The 24,867-nt window shown below is 37.5% G+C and overlaps 1 protein-coding gene and 1 long non-coding RNA gene across 10 annotated transcripts in view; one reads left to right on the top strand and one right to left on the bottom strand.

Annotated features, from left to right (window-relative positions):
* The first annotated feature begins 4,383 nt into the window (after positions 1-4,383).
* On the top strand, positions 4,384-5,446 carry LOC124295108. Its single transcript, XR_006905010.1, has 3 exons — positions 4,384-4,410; positions 4,988-5,070; positions 5,421-5,446. It is a non-coding gene; the product is annotated as an uncharacterized LOC124295108 (long non-coding RNA).
* Positions 5,447-19,092: 13,646 nt separating this feature from the next.
* Positions 19,093-24,867, bottom strand: part of LOC107221296 (AF4/FMR2 family member lilli) — a 206,422-nt gene continuing 200,647 nt past the window's right edge. For all 9 annotated transcript variants that reach the window (XM_046744518.1, XM_046744517.1, XM_046744521.1 and 6 more), the window contains 2 exons: positions 24,573-24,867; positions 19,093-24,447 (listed from right to left, as the gene is read on the bottom strand). In XM_046744518.1, coding sequence (XP_046600474.1) covers positions 24,338-24,447; positions 24,573-24,867 — 405 coding nt within the window. In that variant the 3' untranslated portion in view covers positions 19,093-24,337. The remainder of the gene's footprint in view (positions 24,448-24,572) is intronic.

Below are 24,867 nucleotides of genomic sequence, written 5' to 3'. Positions count from 1 at the left end.
ATGTATATATATCTATATATATATATATATCCATATATGTATACTATCTATATATGTATATACATATGTACTACTGTACTATCGATAACAATTAGCTGATTGTAAGTAAAAGAGCGCATGCGCGTGTGTAGAGGAAAAGAGAGAGAGAGAGAAACGGAGAGAAGCAGAGAGAAGGATTATTATTTATAGACAATGCGATGTAAGCACAATATTGCATGGCGATGGTACGAACAGAACTGTGATATTTTATTGTATAAATTTAAAAAAAAAAAGAGAAAAAAAAGAACAAATTAAAACTATGTAGAATTGGATAATGGATGGTTGATGTATTTTACAAAAGTGGATCTTTGGAGTGATTATACGATAATCTCAGAAGTGTACAGGCTCTTTGTGAAGTTTTAAAAATTCAATTGACAATTTTGAAGGCACTTTTTTCTTACCTATTTTGAAAAAAATTTATCTTAAACATGTCGCATACTTTACTTCCGCCACCGGAGTGTACTCGGTTCGCTGAGTCAGCTTCTTGACACGAGTCGAAGCTTCAATAGGCAACCAAACATACAGCGGTGTCAGCTCGGACTCGCCTTTAACGGAGTACGCATTTCACGCAGAGCCTGTATTTTCCAAATTGATAAAAGCTCAGTGTCTGATCGTTTCCTATTTGTAAAATACTAAATGTTTCACATAAAGAATGAAAAGAAAATGAAAACAAAATAAATACTGTCTAAATGCAACAGCATATTGAACAATTTTAATTAATAGATAGTAATCAATTATTGTCTGTAACTTTTAACACTCGCCCTTACGATGAAAATAATCACTATTTTCAAGATTAATGAATACGAACATCACTGTCCCGCATTTCGAATGCGAACGTCAAGTGCAATAGATTAACTATAATAAAAGATTTATTAAATATAGCGCAAAATAAAGGTTATTGATATTAGATATTATTAAACATAAACGTAGCAAAGGTAATAGCATAATATAGAAGCAACCATAGCTCAACAGTTCTATAACGAAACGGTCGAGCACATTTTTATACAATTTAACCCCAGAATCTGATATTCGTACAATCAATTTTCATACATACAGATTATACTTGTAGTACCATTTCATTTCCGGTCAAATCGAGTCAAATGCCAACATCCACTCGCCACGTGTCTTTTCGACAGTTATTCATTGTGCGTAATAGTCATTTCGTGCAAGAATGAATTGCAACACTTTATATTGCCCACGGAATAAGAAGTTGATTGCTCACTATAAATATTGCGATGTTGTGGATCCTACAGGCTAAAACCGAACGAGCATGCTCTCAAAATTGAAAATGATCAAGTATTTCATTTAACTTTGTACAATAGCAATATATAGTATATGAACCGTATACTCGGTACAAAAATGATGTATTAGCAAAGCTGACCATTTCGCGGTAAAATTGAGGGGCTAACAACATTACATCTATCGTAATAGATTATAGACTTGAATCGAATTTGTCTTTGATGTCGTTAGACGTTTTATTGTTTCTATAGAGACGCGTAAAATGGATATACCTACCGTATGGATAAATTTGAAACATTATGTCGGCTCATTGATACACATATACCTTTATATGTAGTACGCATCAACGTCAAAAAGTGATTATATTTAAATTGCGATACAACGAAATCACGTTATTTAAGAAATGATAAAGTTAGTCTCTATTGATTTTATAAAAAGTTTAATCTCTTTTAACGTGAGCACAACTAACGTACAAAAGTAACAAAGTATTCTTTGACAGAAAATCTGATTAATTAATGAAGAAAACATGTGAAATAATACATCGCAAAGAGTGATACTTTCGTTTTGCAGTGAATTAATAATTCGTCGCAGTGTTAAAATGTCGCGGAAAAATTGAAATTCAATTAGGTACTACTGCGAATACAGATGGTGACTGAATCTCGATGCTCTGGCGTGCATTATACATATATGCATGTGGATACGCAGAATTGGCTTATTGGCACGATGTTATTCCCCGAAAGTGTCACAGAGTATTTTTTATAATACTTATTTCGAATGATACACAATCACAATTTGTATTCATAGACTTATGATCAAAATGAATTAATTTAAAATCCCATTTACCACTGATCATATTTAAACCTGTGTAAAGCACCCTACACGCTAACTGTTCGTCCTTTATAACAAATATAGCAGAACTTACGTCTTAATGTCATTTCATCGAGTCCCTTAAGAAACTTGCAAGAAGTACTAAACAAAATTTGTATCCGTGTTTCTTGAACGGACAAAATGTCGATTACTACTCCAATTACCGCGTACAATATTTGAACTCGATTCTAGCAGATTTCTCAAGGAGACACGACTCATTAATTATTTCCCTGTACCTCTAATCTGCTTTCCTGACATTCGCCTTTAATAGGTTCTCGGCCTTCCTTAACATTTCCAATACTATGTAGGATCGTCACGCAGTGGTTGTGGAGTTCATATTCTGATTCTAACTGCACGTACCTTCAGAATGGCTTTGGTGCGGAATGGTCGCATCGTCGGTTTAGAATAATTATATTACTGACGAATAGTATCAGGCATCTAGGAGAAGCGCTATGAAATAGCGTATGCAATAAATTGTAAGCAAATACAGAAGCATTGATGGAAATTGAAAATAAAATGTCTTTTTCACTGCAAAATGTCAAATTCTACACGTGCACTTGCCGGCGATACAAGAAATTAATAATGAGAATGAATTTCTTCAAAAATTTGTAGCAAAACAGTGACTTAAATGAAGTATAGGTAACCGAGAGAAGAATGTATACATAGATGATTAATAATAATAGATCAGATGTAATAATGATGCAGAAACCAGAAAGTATATAATGTATATGCGGTCCATGTACGATATTAATATATACGATCCATTTACGGTTAATACGTGACGCATACTATATATTTTACAATTTTCCAGGAGACAAACTAAATTATCTATAATAATCGGCTATAATATGAAAATAGAAAAATTATTCGTTTCGGAATGTGATTCTATTCGACACGCGCTCGATGTATTCCATAACATTGATATTCATAATTATTGAAAAAAATTTTCATTTGCTCTCTCGATCTTGAATTTTCGCAGGCATAGAATCGGATCGCTGTTTTAGCTAGTCGCAAGTGAAGTATCTACGTTTGGTAGAAAGGCAGAATTGTTTTTCGAAGAGCGTTCGTATGGAAAGAAATTTGGAGTAACTGTAATACGTCACGGATGCGCTAATTTTGATTGAGATTGAATAGATGCTTCGTATATGAGACGGTATTTAACGCAGTGTCCTGATTAAAAGGCCTAAAAAGGTGATTGTTGTAGATTTTTTCTTTCATAGGGAGAGAAAAAAGAAAGCTTCTTAAAACTTTTAGTGTATTTTAACACACACTTGAAAGGTACGAGCAGTAATTTTTATCATCTAACTGTCGCAGAACGGCAGCGTTATTAGCCGACCGTTCACTGAAGAATATAACTACAGTCAACGGCTGTACATCGAAGGCCCTAGCCGCTTGAATCTGGATTGGCAGGAAAGATAAAGTGCGTATTTCTTGTATGAAATGTGAAATGTGAAAACTAATATCATTATACATCATAAAATATTATCATACATCACACATCTTACATCACGAGACATCATACATCACACATCATACATAGTATAAAAGTTCGAAACCAGAGTTTGGATGTTCGGATGATCAGAAAGTGACGTCGCAAAATTTTTTTTTTCTCTTGACGTCATCAACTTAAATCCAGCTAGCCGGATTCCTCAGTCTGGAAACAACCGCGCAGTAGAGAGGACGGATGAGAATCGCGCTCCGCAGATTTCGAGTGCCGGGTTCTCAGCCTCTTGGATCCTGCGCTCCGGGTCCGCTTTCTGGTGAAACTCGACTGCCGGGACAAGCGCTACGTAGTTTCTGAGCTCCAGGTCCGCTACCTGGTGAAACTAGACTTCCGAGGTATAACCCGAGGTGGTTATCGGTGGTTGTTGGAGGTGGTTGGCGGTGGTTGGAAGTGGACGAGGAGGACGACGATTCGTGCCCGGTAAGTAAAACATTTTTATAATATTTGATGGCAATTGTAATTATATTTTATCCAAAATATTTCAAACTTGTTATGTTTACATTAAATTATTTCAATTCATTTTTCGCCCAAGCACAAACTCAGTAGCTATAAATAAGCTGATACAATTTATTATATTATTATTTAATTAATTAATTACATTAACCCTTACACAATATTTTTGATGTGTTCTTATACTGAAAATTTTTATAACTATTTCAGATATAACCCGAGGTGGTTAAAGGTGGTCGGAGGTGGACGAGGAGGAGGACGAGGAGGACGAGGAGAACAAGGTAGACGAGGAGGACGAGGATTTGTGCTCGGTGAGTAAAACACTTTTATAATATTTGACGGCAATTGTAATTATATTTTATCTAAAATATTTCAAACTTGTGATATTTACAATGAAATATGTCAGTTCACTTTTCGCGCAAGCACATATTCAGTAGTTATGAATGCGCTAATTATATTTATTATATTATCAATTAATTCATTAATTATGTTAATCCTTACACAATATTTCTAATGTGCTCTTATACTGAAAATATTTATTACTATTCCAGGTATAACCCGAGGTGGTTATCGGTGGTTGTTGGAGGAGGTTGGCGGAGGTCGAAGATGGACGAGGAGGAGGACGAGGAGGACGAGGATTTGTGCTCGGTGAGTAAAACATTTTTATAATATTTGATGGCAATTGTAATCATATTTCATCTGAAATATTACAAACTTGTCACGTTTACAATAAATTATTTCAATTCATTTTTCGCGCAAGCACATGTTCAATAGCTTCAAATGCGCTAATAAAATTGATTATATTATTAATTAATTAATTAATTATATCAATCCTTGAACAATATTTTTGATGTGTTCTTATACTAAAAATATTCATTACTATTCAAGGTATAACCCGAGGTAGTTCGCGGTGGCTGCGGGTGATCAAGGTGCGCGAGGAGGAGGACGAGGATGACGAGGACTTGTACACTGTGAGTATAACATTTTTATTATATTCATTAGAGTAGGAGTAGGATCAGGAGTAGGAGTAGTGGGAGTAGAAGTAGAAGTGGTAGAAGTCGGAGTAGGAATAGGAGTAGTCGTAGTAGTAGGAGTTAGAGTAGAGTAGGAGTAGAAGTAGATGTATGCGGGGAGGGGCGGGGAGGGAATATTATCATACCTAGTTATCAGTAATAAGCAATTGCGGGTAAAATATTAGCTTACTTTTGTAAGTATTTATGAATGTAGCATCCATGAATATTCATTGTTGGTGTATAAGGTCTGGCAACGTACCTACTTTCTGTATGAGATGTTAAAGATTTTCAACACAATTATGTTTCAGTTCTGTGCCCCACCTAGTGATCCACTAGTACATATCCTCCGACGTGACATCGCTGTGCTACGTATAAAGAAGAAAAGATTTATTAAGATGTAAATTGCTCCTCTCTTCTTGCCATTGTGCTTTCAGCCATTGTTGTGCTGTGTGTTTAAAATTTAGGACAGTATATAATATAGAATAACAGGTATAGCTACGAATACAGAACTACAATAAATCTTATAGAAATGAGCTCTCATTGAGATTTATCTGTATTTATAACTCGACGCGAGAAGGCAAAAATCAATGTAATGCCATCTGTAAGGCAATTTGACTCGTGTTTGCACTACGAGAACTCGTCGGGCATTTTGCAGTGAAATTTGAAAAATTGTTGTACAAGAAATTAAATAACTATAGAAATGGATAAAAAATATTATCTCTAATAGTGAATGTAGCTAATACAGCTTTAACCGTATATTGATTATGTTAATGATCTATTGTGACAAGATCGGAATTAGATAAGCTCTCTAAATACTCTTTTCTAGTCTATTAATTTATATCATGTATATGTAAATGTATATTTCTTCAGTTTGCACCATCACTGCACTAGGATTACCCTTGCCATGTTTTATGGTGCGCTTGTGTAATTTGTATATTATTAACCTTACGTTTTACTCTATTTGCGACAAGTTGTGAGTGTTTCTAATTTCTTGGCAATTATTTATGTACATGTATGTGTATATATTTATATGTATACTTATGGACGTGTATATACATATATGCACATATTTGAAACTAGATTTTTACAATAAACACAGAGGTTTTAGTATATTCACATACGGATTTCTGTGTATGGGTATACTTGAACTAAAATATCCTTATCTCTAATACGGAGTTCTTCGTAATTCGCATTTGTTCTTGTAACCAAATGTCCTACATACGATGGCAAAAATCGAGATCCAACTTAACTGAGTCTCAAAGCCCTGTTGACATACAAGCAGCTATTCGATAGAAATTATAGTTTATAGTTTACACAGCCCATTGCATGATATTTCATTATAAATACATATGTTTCAATGTATTTAGGAATAATGTATCAAATATACAGAGGTCATGTGCAAATAATAAATGAATTGATTCGACCGCAGTTTGATGTATTCATTAGAGCTTTAACAATAAATTTAAGCTTTGTTACTTCTTTTATTTTATTATGGATAATCAAAAACATTTCCGACTATTCGTGCTGTGGAAGCATGGGGATTAAACCAAATGTAGCGAAAGATTAGAAACAGTGTATGTAGAGTACGGGTATTTTTCTAACAATGCAAACACGTGCCGCTAGCTTAGTTTTGACATATCTAGAATACCACGCCTTGCGAATTAGCTTTCCGGACAGAGATGAATGACGAATTTTAAGGACTGCATTATCGTTGTTGAATACTCTATGCCTCATGGGAAAAGAAGATCTGTAACGATAAAATTGATGCACCGGATCATCATCGACTTTAACTTTTGAAATGTCCTACCATTTCCGAACACCTCCAACCATCCTATTTACCTATATTACTAGATTAGCTATGATATGAAAAGAGAAGAATTATTCATTTCGAAATGGGATTCTATTCGACGCGCGCTCGATGTATTCCATAACATTAGTATTGATAATTATTCCAACAACTTTTCATTTGCTCTCTCGATCTTGAATTTTCATAGGCATAGAATCGAAACGCTGTTTTAGCTGGTCGCAAGTGAAGTATCTGCGTTGGGTGGAGGAGCAGAATCGTTTTTCGAAAAGTATTCGGATGGAAAAAAATTCAGAGTAACTGTAATACATCACGGATGCGCTAATTTTGAACGAGATGAAATGGATGCTTCGTATATGACACAGTATTTAACGCTGCGTAGTGATTTAAAGACCTAAAAAGGTGATAGGGAGAGAAAGAACGAAGCTTCTCAACACTTCGAGTGTATTTTAACACACATTTGAAAGATACGAGCGAAATTTTTCATCATCCAACTGTCGCAGAACGGCAGCGTTATTAGCTGACCCGTTCACTGAAAAATATATCTTCAGTCAACGGCTGACCATCGAAGGGCCTGGCCGCTTGAGTCTGGAATCGGCAGGAGAGATAAAGTGCGTATTTCTAGTATGAAACGTGAAAACTAAAATCATTATACATCATATCATATCATCATACATCATACATCATACATCATACATCATACATCATACATCGTACATCATACATCATCATACATAGTATTAAAGGTCGAAACTAAAGTTTGGATGTCGGATGTTCAGAAAGTGACGTTACCGATCTGAAATCAGCTAGCCGAATTCCTCAGTCTGGAGACAACCGCGCAGTAGAGCGGACGGATGAGAGTCGCGCTCCGCAAATTTCGAGTACCGGGTTCTCAACCTCCCGGATCCCGCGTTTCGGGTCCGCTACGTATTTCGAGTACCGGGTTCTCAACCTCCCGGATCCCGCGCTTCGGGTCCGCTACGCGGTGAAACTCGACTTCCAGGATAAGCACTCCGTGGTTCCTCGTTCGTGTTAACAATAAATTATTTCAATTCGTTTTTCGCGCAACCCCAAATTCGGTAGCTGTCAGTCCGCTAACAAAATTTCTCGACTTCCAGGATAAGCGCTCCGTGGTTCCTGGTTCGTGTCTACAATAAATTATTTCAATTCGTTTTTCGCGCAACCCCAAATTCGGTAGCTGTCAGTCCGCTAACAAAATTTCTCGACTTCCAGGATAAGCGCTCCGTGGTTCCTGGTTCGTGTCTACAATAAATTATTTCAATTCGTTTTTCGCGCAACCCCAAATTCGGTAGCTGTCAGTCCGCTAACAAAATTTCTCGACTTCCAGGATAAGCGCTCCGTGGTTCCTGGTTCGTGTCTACAATAAATTATTTCAATTCGTTTTTCGCGCAACCCCAAATTCGGTAGCTGTCAGTCCGCTAACAAAATTTCTCGACTTCCAGGATAAGCGCTCCGTGGTTCCTCGTTCATGTCTACAATAAATTATTTCAATTCGTTTTTCGCGCAACCCCAAATTCGGTAGCTGTCAGTCCGCTAACAAAATTTCTCGACTTCCAGGATAAGCGCTCCGTGGTTCCTGGTTCGTGTCTACAATAAATTATTTCAATTCGTTTTTCGCGCAACCCCAAATTCGGTAGCTGTCAGTCCGCTAACAAAATTTCTCGACTTCCAGGATAAGCGCTCCGTGGTTCCTCGTTCATGTCTACAATAAATTATTTCAATTCGTTTTTCGCGCAACCCCAAATTCGGTAGCTGTCAGTCCGCTAACAAAATTTCTCGACTTCCAGGATAAGCGCTCCGTGGTTCCTGGTTCGTGTCTACAATAAATTATTTCAATTCGTTTTTCGCGCAACCCCAAATTCGGTAGCTGTCAGTCCGCTAACAAAATTTCTCGACTTCCAGGATAAGCGCTCCGTGGTTCCTGGTTCGTGTCTACAATAAATTATTTCAATTCGTTTTTCGCGCAACCCCAAATTCGGTAGCTGTCAGTCCGCTAACAAAATTTCTCGACTTCCAGGATAAGCGCTCCGTGGTTCCTGGTTCATGTCTACAATAAATTATTTCAATTCGTTTTTCGCGCAACCCCAAATTCGGTAGCTGTCAGTCCGCTAACAAAATTTCTCGACTTCCAGGATAAGCGCTCCGTGGTTCCTGGTTCACGTTTACAATAAATTATTTCAATTCGTTTTTCGCGCACGCCCAAATTCAGTAGCTGTCGGTGCGCTAATAAAATTTCTATAACTTTACAATCTTCTCATAATCTTTTTGGTAAAATATGTCGATAAAAAAATTATATCAAACCTCACATATTATTTTTGATTTGTTCTCACGCTGAAAATATTTATTAGTATTCGAGGTATAACTCGAGGTGGTTGGCGGTTTTCGTTGGAGGTAGTTAGGGGTGGTTGCGGGTAATCTCGGTGATTCAGGATGAGGGGGACGAGGATTTGTGCTTGGTGAGTAAAACACTTTTATAATATTTCATGGCAATTGTAATTATATTTCATCTGAAATATTACAAACCTTCACGTTTACAATAAATTATTTCAATTCATTTTTCGTGCAAGCACATATTCAGTAGCTATGAATAATCTTATACAATTTATTATATTATTAATTAATTAATTAATATTCCTATAATATTTAATGGCAATTGTAATTATATTTCATCTGAAATATTACAAACTTGTCACGTTTACAATAAATTATTTCAATTCATTTTTCGTGCAAGCACATATTCAGTAGCTATGAATAATCTTATACAATTTATCATATTATTAATTAATTATTTAATCAATTACTCAATTATATTAATCCTTACACAATATTTTCGATGTGTTCTTATACTGAAAATATTTATTACTATTCAAGGTACAACCTGAGGTGGTTGAAGGTGGTCGGAGGTGGACAAGGAGGAGGACGAGGAGGACGAGGATTTGTGCTGGGTGAGTAAAACACTTTTATAATATTTGATGGCAATTGTAATTATATTTCATCTGAAATATTACAAACTTGTCACGTTTACAATAAATCATTTCAATTCATTTTTCGTGCAAGCACATATTCAGTAGCTATGAATAATCTTGTACAATTTATTACATTATTAATTAATTGATTATTTACATTAATCCTTACACAATATTTTTGATGTGTTCCTATACTAAAAATATTCATTACTATTCCAGGTATTACCCGAGGTGGTCGGAGGTGGACGAGGAGGAGGACCAGCTGGACGAGGAGGAGGACCAGGTGGACGAGGAGGAGGACGAGGTGGACGAGGAGGAGGCGGGGTGGGTCGTGGGAGAGGACCACTCCTCTCCTCAGAGGAGGGGGGGGGGGGGGGGGCAGGGAAGGGGGAGAGGTGGGTGGGGAGAGGGAAGGGAAGGGAAGGGAAGGGGAGGGGAAGGGGTGGGGAAGGGGAGGGGGAGGGGAAGGGGAAGGGGAGGGGACGGGAAGGGAAGGGAAGGGAAGGGGTGGGTGGAGGGGAAGGGGGAGGGAGGGAGGGAGGGAGGGTGGGCGGGCGGGAGGGAGGGAGGGAGGGCGGGAGGGCGGGAGGGCGGGAGGGCGGGAGGGAGGGAGGGAGGGAGAGAGTGGAGGACGGATATCGATGCGAGCCCGTTAGAGTTAATAGAGCAGTACAACCCCCCCCCCCCTCTCGCGCCCTCCCTCCCTCCCTCCCGCCCGCCCACCCACCCTCCCTCCCTCCCTCCCTCCCTCCCTCCCTCCCCCCCGCCCCTCCCCTCCACCCACCCCTTCCCTTCCCTTCCCTTCCCGTCCCCTCCCCTTCCCCTTCCCCTTCCCCTCCCCCTCCCCTTCCCCTCCCCTTCCCCTCCCCTTCCCCTCCCCTTCCCCTCCCCTTCCCTTCCCTCTCCCCACCCACCTCTCCCCCTTCCCTGCCCCCCCCCCCTCCTCTGAGGAGAGGAGTGGTCCTCTCCCACGACCCACCCCGCCTCCTCCTCGTCCACCTCGTCCTCCTCCTCGTCCACCTGGTCCTCCTCCTCGTCCAGCTGGTCCTCCTCCTCGTCCACCTCCGACCACCTCGGGTAATACCTGGAATAGTAATGAATATTTTTAGTATAGGAACACATCAAAAATATTGTGTAAGGATTAATGTAAATAATCAATTAATTAATAATGTAATAAATTGTACAAGATTATTCATAGCTACTGAATATGTGCTTGCACGAAAAATGAATTGAAATGATTTATTGTAAACGTGACAAGTTTGTAATATTTCAGATGAAATATAATTACAATTGCCATCAAATATTATAAAAGTGTTTTACTCACCCAGCACAAATCCTCGTCCTCCTCGTCCTCCTCCTTGTCCACCTCCGACCACCTTCAACCACCTCAGGTTGTACCTTGAATAGTAATAAATATTTTCAGTATAAGAACACATCGAAAATATTGTGTAAGGATTAATATAATTGAGTAATTGATTAAATAATTAATTAATAATATGATAAATTGTATAAGATTATTCATAGCTACTGAATATGTGCTTGCACGAAAAATGAATTGAAATAATTTATTGTAAACGTGACAAGTTTGTAATATTTCAGATGAAATATAATTACAATTGCCATTAAATATTATAGGAATATTAATTAATTAATTAATAATATAATAAATTGTAAAAGATTATTCATAGCTACTGAATATGTGCTTGCACGAAAAATGAATTGAAATAATTTATTGTAAACGTGAAGGTTTGTAATATTTCAGATGAAATATAATTACAATTGCCATGAAATATTATAAAAGTGTTTTACTCACCAAGCACAAATCCTCGTCCCCCTCATCCTGAATCACCGAGATTACCCGCAACCACCCCTAACTACCTCCAACGAAAACCGCCAACCACCTCGAGTTATACTTCGAATACTAATAAATATTTTCAGCGTGAGAACAAATCAAAAATAATATGTGAGGTTTGATATAATTTTTTTATCGACATATTTTACCAAAAAGATTATGAGAAGATTGTAAAGTTATAGAAATTTTATTAGCGCACCGACAGCTACTGAATTTGGGCGTGCGCGAAAAACGAATTGAAATAATTTATTGTAAACGTGAACCAGGAACCACGGAGCGCTTATCCTGGAAGTCGAGAAATTTTGTTAGCGGACTGACAGCTACCGAATTTGGGGTTGCGCGAAAAACGAATTGAAATAATTTATTGTAGACATGAACCAGGAACCACGGAGCGCTTATCCTGGAAGTCGAGAAATTTTGTTAGCGGACTGACAGCTACCGAATTTGGGGTTGCGCGAAAAACGAATTGAAATAATTTATTGTAGACACGAACCAGGAACCACGGAGCGCTTATCCTGGAAGTCGAGAAATTTTGTTAGCGGACTGACAGCTACCGAATTTGGGGTTGCGCGAAAAACGAATTGAAATAATTTATTGTAGACACGAACCAGGAACCACGGAGCGCTTATCCTGGAAGTCGAGAAATTTTGTTAGCGGACTGACAGCTACCGAATTTGGGGTTGCGCGAAAAACGAATTGAAATAATTTATTGTAGACATGAACGAGGAACCACGGAGCGCTTATCCTGGAAGTCGAGAAATTTTGTTAGCGGACTGACAGCTACCGAATTTGGGGTTGCGCGAAAAACGAATTGAAATAATTTATTGTAGACACGAACCAGGAACCACGGAGCGCTTATCCTGGAAGTCGAGAAATTTTGTTAGCGGACTGACAGCTACCGAATTTGGGGTTGCGCGAAAAACGAATTGAAATAATTTATTGTAGACATGAACGAGGAACCACGGAGCGCTTATCCTGGAAGTCGAGAAATTTTGTTAGCGGACTGACAGCTACCGAATTTGGGGTTGCGCGAAAAACGAATTGAAATAATTTATTGTAGACACGAACCAGGAACCACGGAGCGCTTATCCTGGAAGTCGAGAAATTTTGTTAGCGGACTGACAGCTACCGAATTTGGGGTTGCGCGAAAAACGAATTGAAATAATTTATTGTAGACATGAACGAGGAACCACGGAGCGCTTATCCTGGAAGTCGAGAAATTTTGTTAGCGGACTGACAGCTACCGAATTTGGGGTTGCGCGAAAAACGAATTGAAATAATTTATTGTAGACACGAACCAGGAACCACGGAGCGCTTATCCTGGAAGTCGAGAAATTTTGTTAGCGGACTGACAGCTACCGAATTTGGGGTTGCGCGAAAAACGAATTGAAATAATTTATTGTAGACATGAACGAGGAACCACGGAGCGCTTATCCTGGAAGTCGAGAAATTTTGTTAGCGGACTGACAGCTACCGAATTTGGGGTTGCGCGAAAAACGAATTGAAATAATTTATTGTAGACACGAACCAGGAACCACGGAGCGCTTATCCTGGAAGTCGAGAAATTTTGTTAGCGGACTGACAGCTACCGAATTTGGGGTTGCGCGAAAAACGAATTGAAATAATTTATTGTAGACATGAACCAGGAACCACGGAGCGCTTATCCTGGAAGTCGAGAAATTTTGTTAGCGGACTGACAGCTACCGAATTTGGGGTTGCGCGAAAAACGAATTGAAATAATTTATTGTAGACACGAACCAGGAACCACGGAGCGCTTATCCTGGAAGTCGAGAAATTTTGTTAGCGGACTGACAGCTACCGAATTTGGGGTTGCGCGAAAAACGAATTGAAATAATTTATTGTTAACACGAACGAGGAACCACGGAGTGCTTATCCTGGAAGTCGAGTTTCACCGCGTAGCGGACCCGAAGCGCGGGATCCGGGAGGTTGAGAACCCGGTACTCGAAATACGTAGCGGACCCGAAACGCGGGATCCGGGAGGTTGAGAACCCGGTACTCGAAATTTGCGGAGCGCGACTCTCATCCGTCCGCTCTACTGCGCGGTTGTCTCCAGACTGAGGAATTCGGCTAGCTGATTTCAGATCGGTAACGTCACTTTCTGAACATCCGACATCCAAACTTTAGTTTCGACCTTTAATACTATGTATGATGATGTATGATGTACGATGTATGATGTATGATGTATGATGTATGATGTATGATGTATGATGATATGATATGATGTATAATGATTTTAGTTTTCACGTTTCATACTAGAAATACGCACTTTATCTCTCCTGCCGATTCCAGACTCAAGCGGCCAGGCCCTTCGATGGTCAGCCGTTGACTGAAGATATATTTTTCAGTGAACGGGTCAGCTAATAACGCTGCCGTTCTGCGACAGTTGGATGATGAAAAATTTCGCTCGTATCTTTCAAATGTGTGTTAAAATACACTCGAAGTGTTGAGAAGCTTCGTTCTTTCTCTCCCTATCACCTTTTTAGGTCTTTAAATCACTACGCAGCGTTAAATACTGTGTCATATACGAAGCATCCATTTCATCTCGTTCAAAATTAGCGCATCCGTGATGTATTACAGTTACTCTGAATTTTTTTCCATCCGAATACTTTTCGAAAAACGATTCTGCTCCTCCACCCAACGCAGATACTTCACTTGCGACCAGCTAAAACAGCGTTTCGATTCTATGCCTATGAAAATTCAAGATCGAGAAAGCAAATGAAAAGTTGTTGGAATAATTATCAATACTAATGTTATGGAATACATCGAGCGCGCGTCGAATAGAATCCCATTTCGAAATGAATAATTCTTCTCTTTTCATATCATAGCTAATCTAGTAATATAGGTAAATAGGATGGTTGGAGGTGTTCGGAAATGGTAGGACATTTCAAAAGTTAAAGTCGATGATGATCCGGTGCATCAATTTTATCGTTACAGATCTTCTTTTCCCATGAGGCATAGAGTATTCAACAACGATAATGCAGTCCTTAAAATTCGTCATTCATCTCTGTCCGGAAAGCTAATTCGCAAGGCGTGGTATTCTAGATATGTCAAAACTAAGCTAGCGGCACGTGTTTGCATTGTTAGAAAAATACCCGTACTCTACATACACTGTTTCTAATCTTTCGCTACATTTGGTTTAATCCCCATGCTTCCACAGCACGAATAGTCGGAAATGTTTTTGATTATCCATAATAAAATAAAAGAAGTAACAAAGCTTAAATTTATTGTTAAAGCTCTAATGAATACATCAAACTGCGGTCGAATCAATTCATTTATTATTTGCACATGACCTCTGTATATTTGATACATTATTCCTAAATACATTGAAACATATGTATTTATAATGAAATATCATGCAATGGGCTGTGTAAACTATAAACTATAATTTCTATTGAATAGCTGCTTTTATGTGAACAGGGCTTTGAGACTCAGTTCAGTTCGTCCGCCTCCGCGTCCACCTCCGACCACCTCCAACAATCGAACAACCACCTCGAACAACCACCGATAACCACCTCGGGTTGTACCTGGAATAGCAATAAATATTTTCAGTATAAGAACACTTCAAAAACATTACGTAAGCATTCATATAATTAATTAAGTGATTGACAATATTAATAATTTCATTAGCGCATTCATAGCTACCGAATTTGTGCTTGCGCGGAAAATGAATTGAAATAATTTATTGTAAACGTGACAAGTCTGTAATATTTTAGATGAAAAATAATTACAATTGTCATCAAATATTATAAAAATGTTTTACTCACCGAGCACAAATCTTCGTCCTCCTCCTCGTTCATCTCCGACCACCTCCAACCACCTCCAATCACCTCGGGTTATACCTGAAATAGCAATAAATATTTTCAATATAAGAAAACATCGAAAACATCACGTAAGGAATAATATAATCAATTAACTAATTAACAATATTATTAATCCCATTAGCGCATTCATAGCTACCGAATTTGTGCTTGCGCGAAAAATGAATTGAAATGATTTATCGTAAACGTGACAAGCTTCAAAAATTTTCAGATAAAATGTAATTGCAATAGCCATTAAATATTATAAAAATGTTTTACTCACTGAGCAGAAATCCTCGTCCTCTTCCTCCTTATTCACCACATGTCCCTGAAGTCGAGTTTCGTTAGGTAGCGGACCCGAAGCGCAGAAACTACGTAGCACTTATCCCGGAAGTCGAGTTTCACGAGGTAGCGGACCAGGACCTCAGAAACTACGGAGCGCTTATCCCGGAACTCGAGTTGCACCAGAAAGCGGACCCGGAGCGCAGGACCCAAGAAGCTGAGAACCCGGCACTCGAAATCTGCGGAGCGCGATTTTCATCCGTCCACTCTACTGCGCGGTTGTTTCCAGACTGAGGAATCCGGCTAGCTGGATTTAAGTTGATGACGTCAAGAGAAAAAAAAAATTTTGCGACGTCACTTTCTGATCATCCGAACATCCAAACTCTGGTTTCGAACTTTTATACTATGTATGATGTGTGATGTATGATGTCTCGTGATGTAAGATGTGTGATGTATGATAATATTTTATGATGTATAATGATATTAGTTTTCACATTTCACATTTCATACAAGAAATACGCACTTTATCTTTCCTGCCAATCCAGATTCAAGCGGCTAGGGCCTTCGATGGACAGCCGTTGACTGTAGTTATATTCTTCAGTAAACGGTCGGCTAATAACGCTGCCGTTCTGCGACAGTTAGATGATAAAAATTACTGCTCGTACCTTTCAAGTGTGTGTTAAAATACACTAAAAGTTTTAAGAAGCTTTCTTTTTTCTCTCCCTATGAAAGAAAAAATCTACAACAATCACCTTTTTAGGCCTCTTAATCAGGACACTGCGTTAAATACCGTCTCATATACGAAATATCTATTCAATCTTAATAAAAATTAGCGCATCCGTGAGGTATTACAGTTACTCCAAATTTCTTTCCATACGAACGCTCTTCGAAAAACAATTCTGCTTCCCTACCCAACGTAGATACTTCACTTGCGACTAACTAGAACAGCGATTTGATTCTATGCCTACGAAAATTCAAGATCGAGAGAGCAAATGAAAAGTTGTTGGAATAATTATGAATAATAAAGTTATAGAATACATGGAGGAGCAGGGGGACGAAGAGGGCGAAGGTGGTCGGCGGTGGTAGGAGGTGGTTGGAGGTGTTCGGAAATGGTAGAAGGTGGTAGGAGTTGCTAGGAGGTTGTTGGCGGTGGTTGGAGGAGGTACGAGGTGATAAGAGACGGCGCGGGGTGGTAGACGGTGGACGGAGATGGTATTAGGTGTTTGGCGGTGTTAGGAGGTGGCAGGGGGTGTTTAATGGTGCTCGGAGGGGGAAAGAAGTGTTTGGCGGTTGTTGAAAGTGATCGGCGTGGTCGAGGAAGACGAGGACGACGAGGATGATGGCGCAGCAGCGGGGAGATGCAGGCGAAGGAGGACGGCAACGACGTGGACGTGGTGGACGCAGGTGCTCGGTGGTTGTTGCGGTGGTTGGTGGTGGACGCGGTTATATGCGTCTCCTTACGGGGATGATCGAGCCGATCGATATTTCCAAGTCGCAGTCGACAAGTAGTCTTACGTACTCACTTTGTAGCGACTCAATCTCGAGTTTCCATACCGACACTACTTTCGCGGCTACGAATGTCGGTGCGAGTCCGTTCGCGGTAGAGTCGATGGAGCATAAACCTTCTATGCTCCCAGGCCCACCTGGGCTCACCTCCCCGCCGAAAACTGGTCATAAAAATTTATCCAGGGATATCCGTCTTTATATTCAACAGTCAACGACAGTGCGAATGATCAAAATACCTGCTTAGAGCGCGCCAAAGTGAAGATGAGAATCAAAGCCAAGGATGTACACACGGGATTTCCGGAGACATGGTTTGAGATCTGAACTCGAAAAACGAAGAAATTTCTTGGTGTTTCTTCAGCTACTGGGCCTACACCATTATTAATGTTTCTTTCGGTTGGGCATGTTTCGCTCGGTCCCGAAGCAGGCCCAATTGATGTCAACACATCACCGATTTGAATTTTGTGTTGTTGGGTTGTGTCACGTTTACGTCGCCGGTTGGCGGTGGCGTTGCGGATTGATTCTACATCGCCAACGAAACTGACCCGTGCAAAAAATCAGCTGTTTCAGAATCACTGTGGCTATTATGTCCTCTTACATGTGAAGACATGTTGTCATGAGATACACGCAGAGTACTGCTACAATGTCAACGGCATGAGTTTACTGAGTACAGTACATGCTAAAGAACATTGATGCTTACACCAAAGCCTTCGCAGGTTTCATCATGTGTAAGACTGTATAAGAGTCATGCGGAAATTTCAATAGTTGAAGAGATTCACGGATAGGCTTTGTCCATAGAATTCATGAAAATTTGATCGAAAACCAGTCGACATTTGTTATCTTCTTTATTTTGTGTACGATTAATCCGAGTAATAATACTTTACAACTGAACTATGGATTTAGTTTTAGAATCAAAAAGTAGACCGAGAATAATCTCTTTATTAACAGCTTTACCTCGGCATAGGCCCCTTGAATTTTGAAGAAAAATCCTCATCAAACATGCAAAAGGTGGTTTGGTGACAAAAACACGGAGCAATCTTCAGAATTCACAGTACTTGTATAATTCATCTAAGGTATTCATTAAGCCTCAAACATGATTATTAAAGTTAACCATAAGTTGGCCAATTCCCAAGAAAAATAGTACATCAAAATTAAACAACTGAATATTTTAACGAGCGCACAGGATTTTTATTATGCTTGACCGTAGATACTACAAACACTACGTAAAATTGAGGTTCGGTTACTTATGCTCAATTACGAAGCTCGTAGAATTGAGGTGAGGTCATTTATACTCAATGACACAGTCCCAAAGTATTGAGTTACACAAAAGTACGTATGCGCCAAAGAAAGTCCTAGTGTGTAAAATCTAGCGTTTCAGTTGTGCGCATGCGCCAACGTCATTCTACAATACTGTTCGGACATGGGGCACTTCAAGCACGCTACACAAGCTTCGAAAATCAATTTTTCCAAACAGACATTGAAAAAAAATTTGATTCAAATACATTGCCATAATATTTCGTATTTTGAACACTCTTTCCTTCGCCCAGAACTTACCAGGTATGAAATCTACCCATAAATACAAGATTGCAATACATCCAGGATATACGATGATGTTGAAAGTCACGTATAATGTTCAATAACCTGCATTGAATTATTAATGAGATTTGTAATACTAACAGCTATTCGACCATTGCTAAAATCGACGAAGGCATGTAAGTAATTTTACCTAGAACGTTCATCACTTATTTGTTCATTTATTTAATTATTCATTTGTTTCAACTGGAACAATATTAGTTAAGTAACAATAGATTAGTGTCAACAATTTAATTTATCAGAGCGGTGGCTCGGCCGTGTCAGCCTCCACACCAATAAATATAATAATTAATAATAATGATAATGGTGGTAATAATAATAGTAATAGTAATAATGATAAAATGAAATAAAACAATAATAATAAAATAATAAATAAGGGCGAGTAGTTATACATTCGTTAAAAGCGAGTTTGGTCTCTCCTTGGTGCGGTTGCCCTCTCGTCACTCATTCTACGCCTGCATACTGGTATGCCATGCACATTCATGAGTAATATTATTTAAACAACGTGAATATAAATCAAAATTACGTACTTGCAAAAGTACCGTACAAAATGATAACACCACACGCGCATTGTTGGACGTAATGTGGACTATACATCCCACGTGAAGGGATAGAAAAGTTTGAAATATAAAAAAATAATACGAAACAATGATACTATTTCTATTGCCAGAAATGTTGTTACAATCGAAAAATCTTCGTTCTACGTTCGTAATTGGCATTGCAGTAAAAAATACAGCCGTATATTTTGTTAAACGTGACAAATATAGTTAGGAATTTTTTTACTAGTTTGAGGAATCAATGCGGATCGTCAAAATTAGGCTGAAACAAATATTGTCTGAGGTGAAAACGAGTAATGGAAAATAAATCAACAAATAACTAAATATCCTGAGTATACTTTGTGTCGTGAATTACGAAATTCACTAGCAATTTTAAACAGCTTCCATTTAAAAAAACACAAATAGATTTTATGCATACCATTATTGTGATTTGACTGGCAAAAATGACAATGAAAATAGAAAGAGATGGCATTAAATAGCAAAAACAAAGCAATCTTTGATGATCGTGTTTGTACTGAATAGAGAAAAACATGTGAACCATAATTCACAATCATTTATGATAAATCAACTGAAGACAAAAATAATTAGACTGTTATAAGTTGATACGCCCAGTTAGAAAATCATAACCTGGTTGTATATTTGTGAATGCATCATTTAAATAATGTGTTAACAACTTCTGAAAAACAGTATCTATTCACGAAACATGCAAAATCAATATAAATCTTTACGATGATAATCGATTTTTTTTTTAAATAAAAATAAAGTAACAGAAATTTTTCAACCGCGTCATGAGAATGCAGTCCACATTACTATCAGAACGTAGAACGGTGAATCAACAGCCTGTACATATATCAAGTGATCAAGCATTGTGCTTGACTCGCATTTGTAGTTCTACTAGAACCAGAACTACTAAACTTTCCTGTCCGTCGTTTTTTCGTTTCAGTTTACTTTTTTTTATCTAAGAGTCTCTTTACTTCCCTGGTGCCATTTCAGAACATGCCGATATACATAAGAATCATACTTCATACACTGTGTGCTCACCGTAGATTGATAACTCACTTTAAAACTAAAATTCCGCTATGCTACTAGCAATAAAAATTAATGACAATAACAAAACAAAAAAACATAAAATAGTAGTAATAGTAACGTTAATAATAATAATAATAATAATAATAATAATAATAATAATAATCGCGGTAAAATTAAAAAGTGGTATTAGTTACAGTATTGCCAAAAAAAAAAAATTTGGCACATTGCGAGGACAGAATAGTTTAGCTCCAGTAAACATTACTCAAAGTAGAAATAATGATATTCTATCATTATAGTAGTATCATGACAAAATAACGACAATAATAATAATAATAATAATAATAATAATAATAATAATATGCATATAAATATATTACAGTTACAATAATAATAAAGAAAATAATAAATCGAACAGCAGTAACCAAGCTGCTTGTTTTAGAGAGTTTGACAAGATTATTTTGCCAAATACCAAACGGCAGCTACTGGGGTACTTTGTACAGGTATTTTCATTTCCTCTTAAATATCTCATAAAATAATATTATTTGCTTTAGTATAATTTTACAGTGATTAAATTAATAATTCATAATAAGAAACGTTGATCGATCTAATAATGTTGGTGCTTGCTGTCGGGTTTATTCAGCAGCGCCTTCTAATTTTTCTCTTTTTTTTAAGGCCGGTAGGAACGAGGATTTTTCGAAAAGAGTATCTGCTTTACTACAAAACAGCGCGAGCAGTGGTTTTTCTGTTTTTTTTTTTTTCTTATTCCTCAATAGACACAATGTAACAGATAATCCACATAGGTTATAACGCGTTTTTTTTATAAGTGACTGATATCTATAAATGTTATTTAATGATGGAGTAATATTACGACGAGGTAAGATCTCACAACGTTACACAACCTAGAAGAATACTTGTATCTATTACATTGATTATTTCAATGGAATAACGCTTCACAACTTGAACATTATTGCGAGCTGGTGGGCCTGGGCCTGATATACGTATCTCTTATAAATATGTGTCTCCAAAATATTGAATTTTTAATACTTTTTTCATTTTTTTTTCATTTTTTTTTTTTAATATAGCAAGCTTGCTCCGTGTTATTTGTTCATATAAAATTGTATCCCATGAACCATTGGACCGCACTAGTTACTAGGGCCTTTTTTGCCCTCCAACTCTGTTTCTGTGAATAGTTATAATTAACGCGCTGATTGATTAAAAAATTTTTTACTCTTATTCATTTGCTTTTGAAAATTTATTCAGCTACCCACCGCTCCGCTAAAATAAAAATACGTTGTACAAGATTTTCATTTAATCAGCAACTATAATTTTCATTTATTTATTCTTTGTAAGTATAGAAGCTGTGTCGCAAGTAATGATGATTGAGTTTACAAAGGATAGAGTTCACTTCTGGTAAGAATTCCACTTAATTTCAAGCCTCATGATGAAGCTTGTAATGATTTGTCTTTTTCTCTGATAAGTTCTTCAAATTTCTTGAAATGAATATGAATTTCTAAATTTTCCTTTCGTCAAAACAATTTTATGATCAAATTATTACAAAACGTCCCTTCAATCAAACAATATTTTTTAACGATCACTATCGTGACTTTTTCCACTTTTCTTTAAACGTTTTTTTTTTTTTTTCTTTTTTTTACTTAAGGTTGTCGTCGTTCTAGTAAATCAAAGAAATACAGTAAATTGGAAGATAAAAAAAACGAACAAGAATTATCTCTGCAGTGTGTTTTGTTAATATTCATTTAATCTCGTTTTCAAATTCTTCTTGAAAACTCACAATTAGTGGACAGTCTACCAGAAATAACCTGGAACATTTCGGTAAGGTGTGGTAGCAAAATGGGGCGGGCTAGCCAGACAAAATCAGGCTGCCCTCAAGGCGGCGGCACTCACAATATCTATTTACAAAAATATACACATGAGCAACTTGCTTTACTTATTCATAATCCTTCTTCCCGATGCTGCTTACATATTACGTACTTTTTGTTGGTGTATGTATGTGTGTATGTAATTATGTATGAACGCGTGTATACCTAAACTATGTTTTTATGTATGTATTTTTTATTTATTTATATATAGTTTTTTTTTCTAGAACCACTACTCCCCATACATTCTAGATAATGTAAGTTAATATGTGTTGTTGCGTATTAATACTAATCTACAACCTCACTTATCTACAAATTGTGTTATTTTTTTCATTTATTAATAGAATTATTTTTCCTTTTCACTTCTCCTTTGTCATCGTCATCAATAATATTACAATATTATTATTTTACGTGTGTATATATAATAAACTATATCATTGTTGTGTATTGTTGCTTTAAATATGCTCAGGTAAGCCTGCGTTAATTTTATCTCTTGAAACGCATGAAACTTCCGTGGCCAATTTATTGTATCTATGCACATTTTACAAAAGCGGAACACCTCGGAAAATAGAGATAAATTATTATTATTGTTTATTATTCACGATTGGTAATTTCTTAGTGTTTCTTTTTTGTTTGCTTAATTTTTTTTCCTTTCTTTCTAATATTCCATCGTGTGGCACTCAGTCCTTTTACTATAGTAAGTAACATACTTTACAATATGGTACAGTACATTGCTATTGCTCCAAGGCATTGGTAATATTGTTATGAATTTTTATAAACAATATCTCGTTCCCCTACATTGTGTGCAGGATCTTAAGTTATATCGTTCGGAGAGTTGTATAAGAATTGACTATATTTGCTAAGTAAGATGATACCCTATGCGAACGATGTGATTGTGTGATCCTCGGTTTTAGTTTCCTGTCTTCGAAATGCTTAAAATTGCAATATAGCTAATTCACGATATATCTTTTTTCTGTTACTTTTATTTAAAAACGCAACTTTTTTTGTCACGTGCGTTTCTAGTGATTAAATCTCTTACGCATAAGTATTAACTTCTTTTATTTTATCTTACCAAAATTCTTGCGTGATTATGCCTGCAATCTCAATATATTCTTGTACCTTATGGAATAAATACTCATATCGTCAAGTTATCCCTGACAACCCATTTCTATTATCGCAATATACGAAATTCCCACTGGCTAAGTATAACTATGCGTTTAATGGCAAAAGTACGATACATTTTTCTCTCTAGATTTTACAAAGGTGTCCAAATATGCAAAAAAAAAAATACATTCCTTGATCTCGATACAGCGCAACCTTTATAACACACGAAAATGATATCGTATCCAACCATTCTTTTCATTCGATAACGTGGACGTCGAGTTACTTCTATGGAAAAGTTGTTGCAATTAAAGTTAAAAAACGAACGAACAAGAATTCTTTTGAAAATCTAATCGATTCGATATGTCAATAGTTTTCCAACTGGATACCGATTTTCCACTATAGATAGTCAAACGGTAAAAATTTGTAAAAATGGGTATGTATATACATTTTCGTACATATATAACAATTTTTAGAAATACTAAATCATATTTCATTAACTTTCAAATTTACAAAATACTAATTTGTATGTACAAAGTTACATGATACAAACTATTTCCTTTTCTCTTCACGCAACGTCCACATTATCTTTTTTCACAAAGATGCCTTTGCAAACTGCTTTTCGGCGTACCAACCGTACTTTTCGATACCTTACCTGACTTACACAGTTACAGTTTTGTACTTTGCCAAAATCGATAGGTGACTCCTCTTGTGCTTGGCAGTTTCCAGAGCTCACTATGTGAGCATAGTAGGATATGTAGCCATGTTGTGTGGAAGAGAAGTCACGTAATTAGGAGTGGGTGGTCGGGGGCTGTGCCACTGGGGTCAGAGAGCACGAAGTTTCTTTATTCCAGCTTGTACATAACGGACCAAGTCACGAAGAGAACTTTTCAAAGTCAAAGGACCACTCTGTTCATCCAACTCGATGAAAAAATCTATAACACACGATGAAAAATGTCATTGAATTAGAATTCCATGCATCAGTTACTTTAAGTCAGCATAGCAATTTCTGAAATCAGTAGTTTTTATTACTGAGACTACTTGAAGTCATTTTAATTACCTCTATGCTTGTCTGTGACCAAAGAATTAGCTTGATCCCATAGGTCGTGGCAGTTCATCAGAAAACTGAAGTGTTGATTCTGCTTTTGCATCGCACTGTGAACACTTAGAGGTACGCTTACGTAAGGAGCTCCTTGCACTTGTCCAGATACCGCGCCCCTGTTGGCCAACTCTCCGCTGCTGTAACCTGAGCTTTGGCTACCAACCGAACCAACCGAACCAGCAGGAGATGGAGTTGGCGACAGAGGGGAAGGTGTACCTTGACCTTCCGGTTGTACTAATGTAGGTTGTGTGGG

Source organism: Neodiprion lecontei, chromosome 6 (assembly GCF_021901455.1).
Source record: "Neodiprion lecontei isolate iyNeoLeco1 chromosome 6, iyNeoLeco1.1, whole genome shotgun sequence".
NCBI lineage: Eukaryota > Metazoa > Arthropoda > Insecta > Hymenoptera > Diprionidae > Neodiprion > Neodiprion lecontei.
Note: the sequence above shows the minus strand (reverse complement) of the source record. Positions and strands in the feature narration are given on the sequence as shown.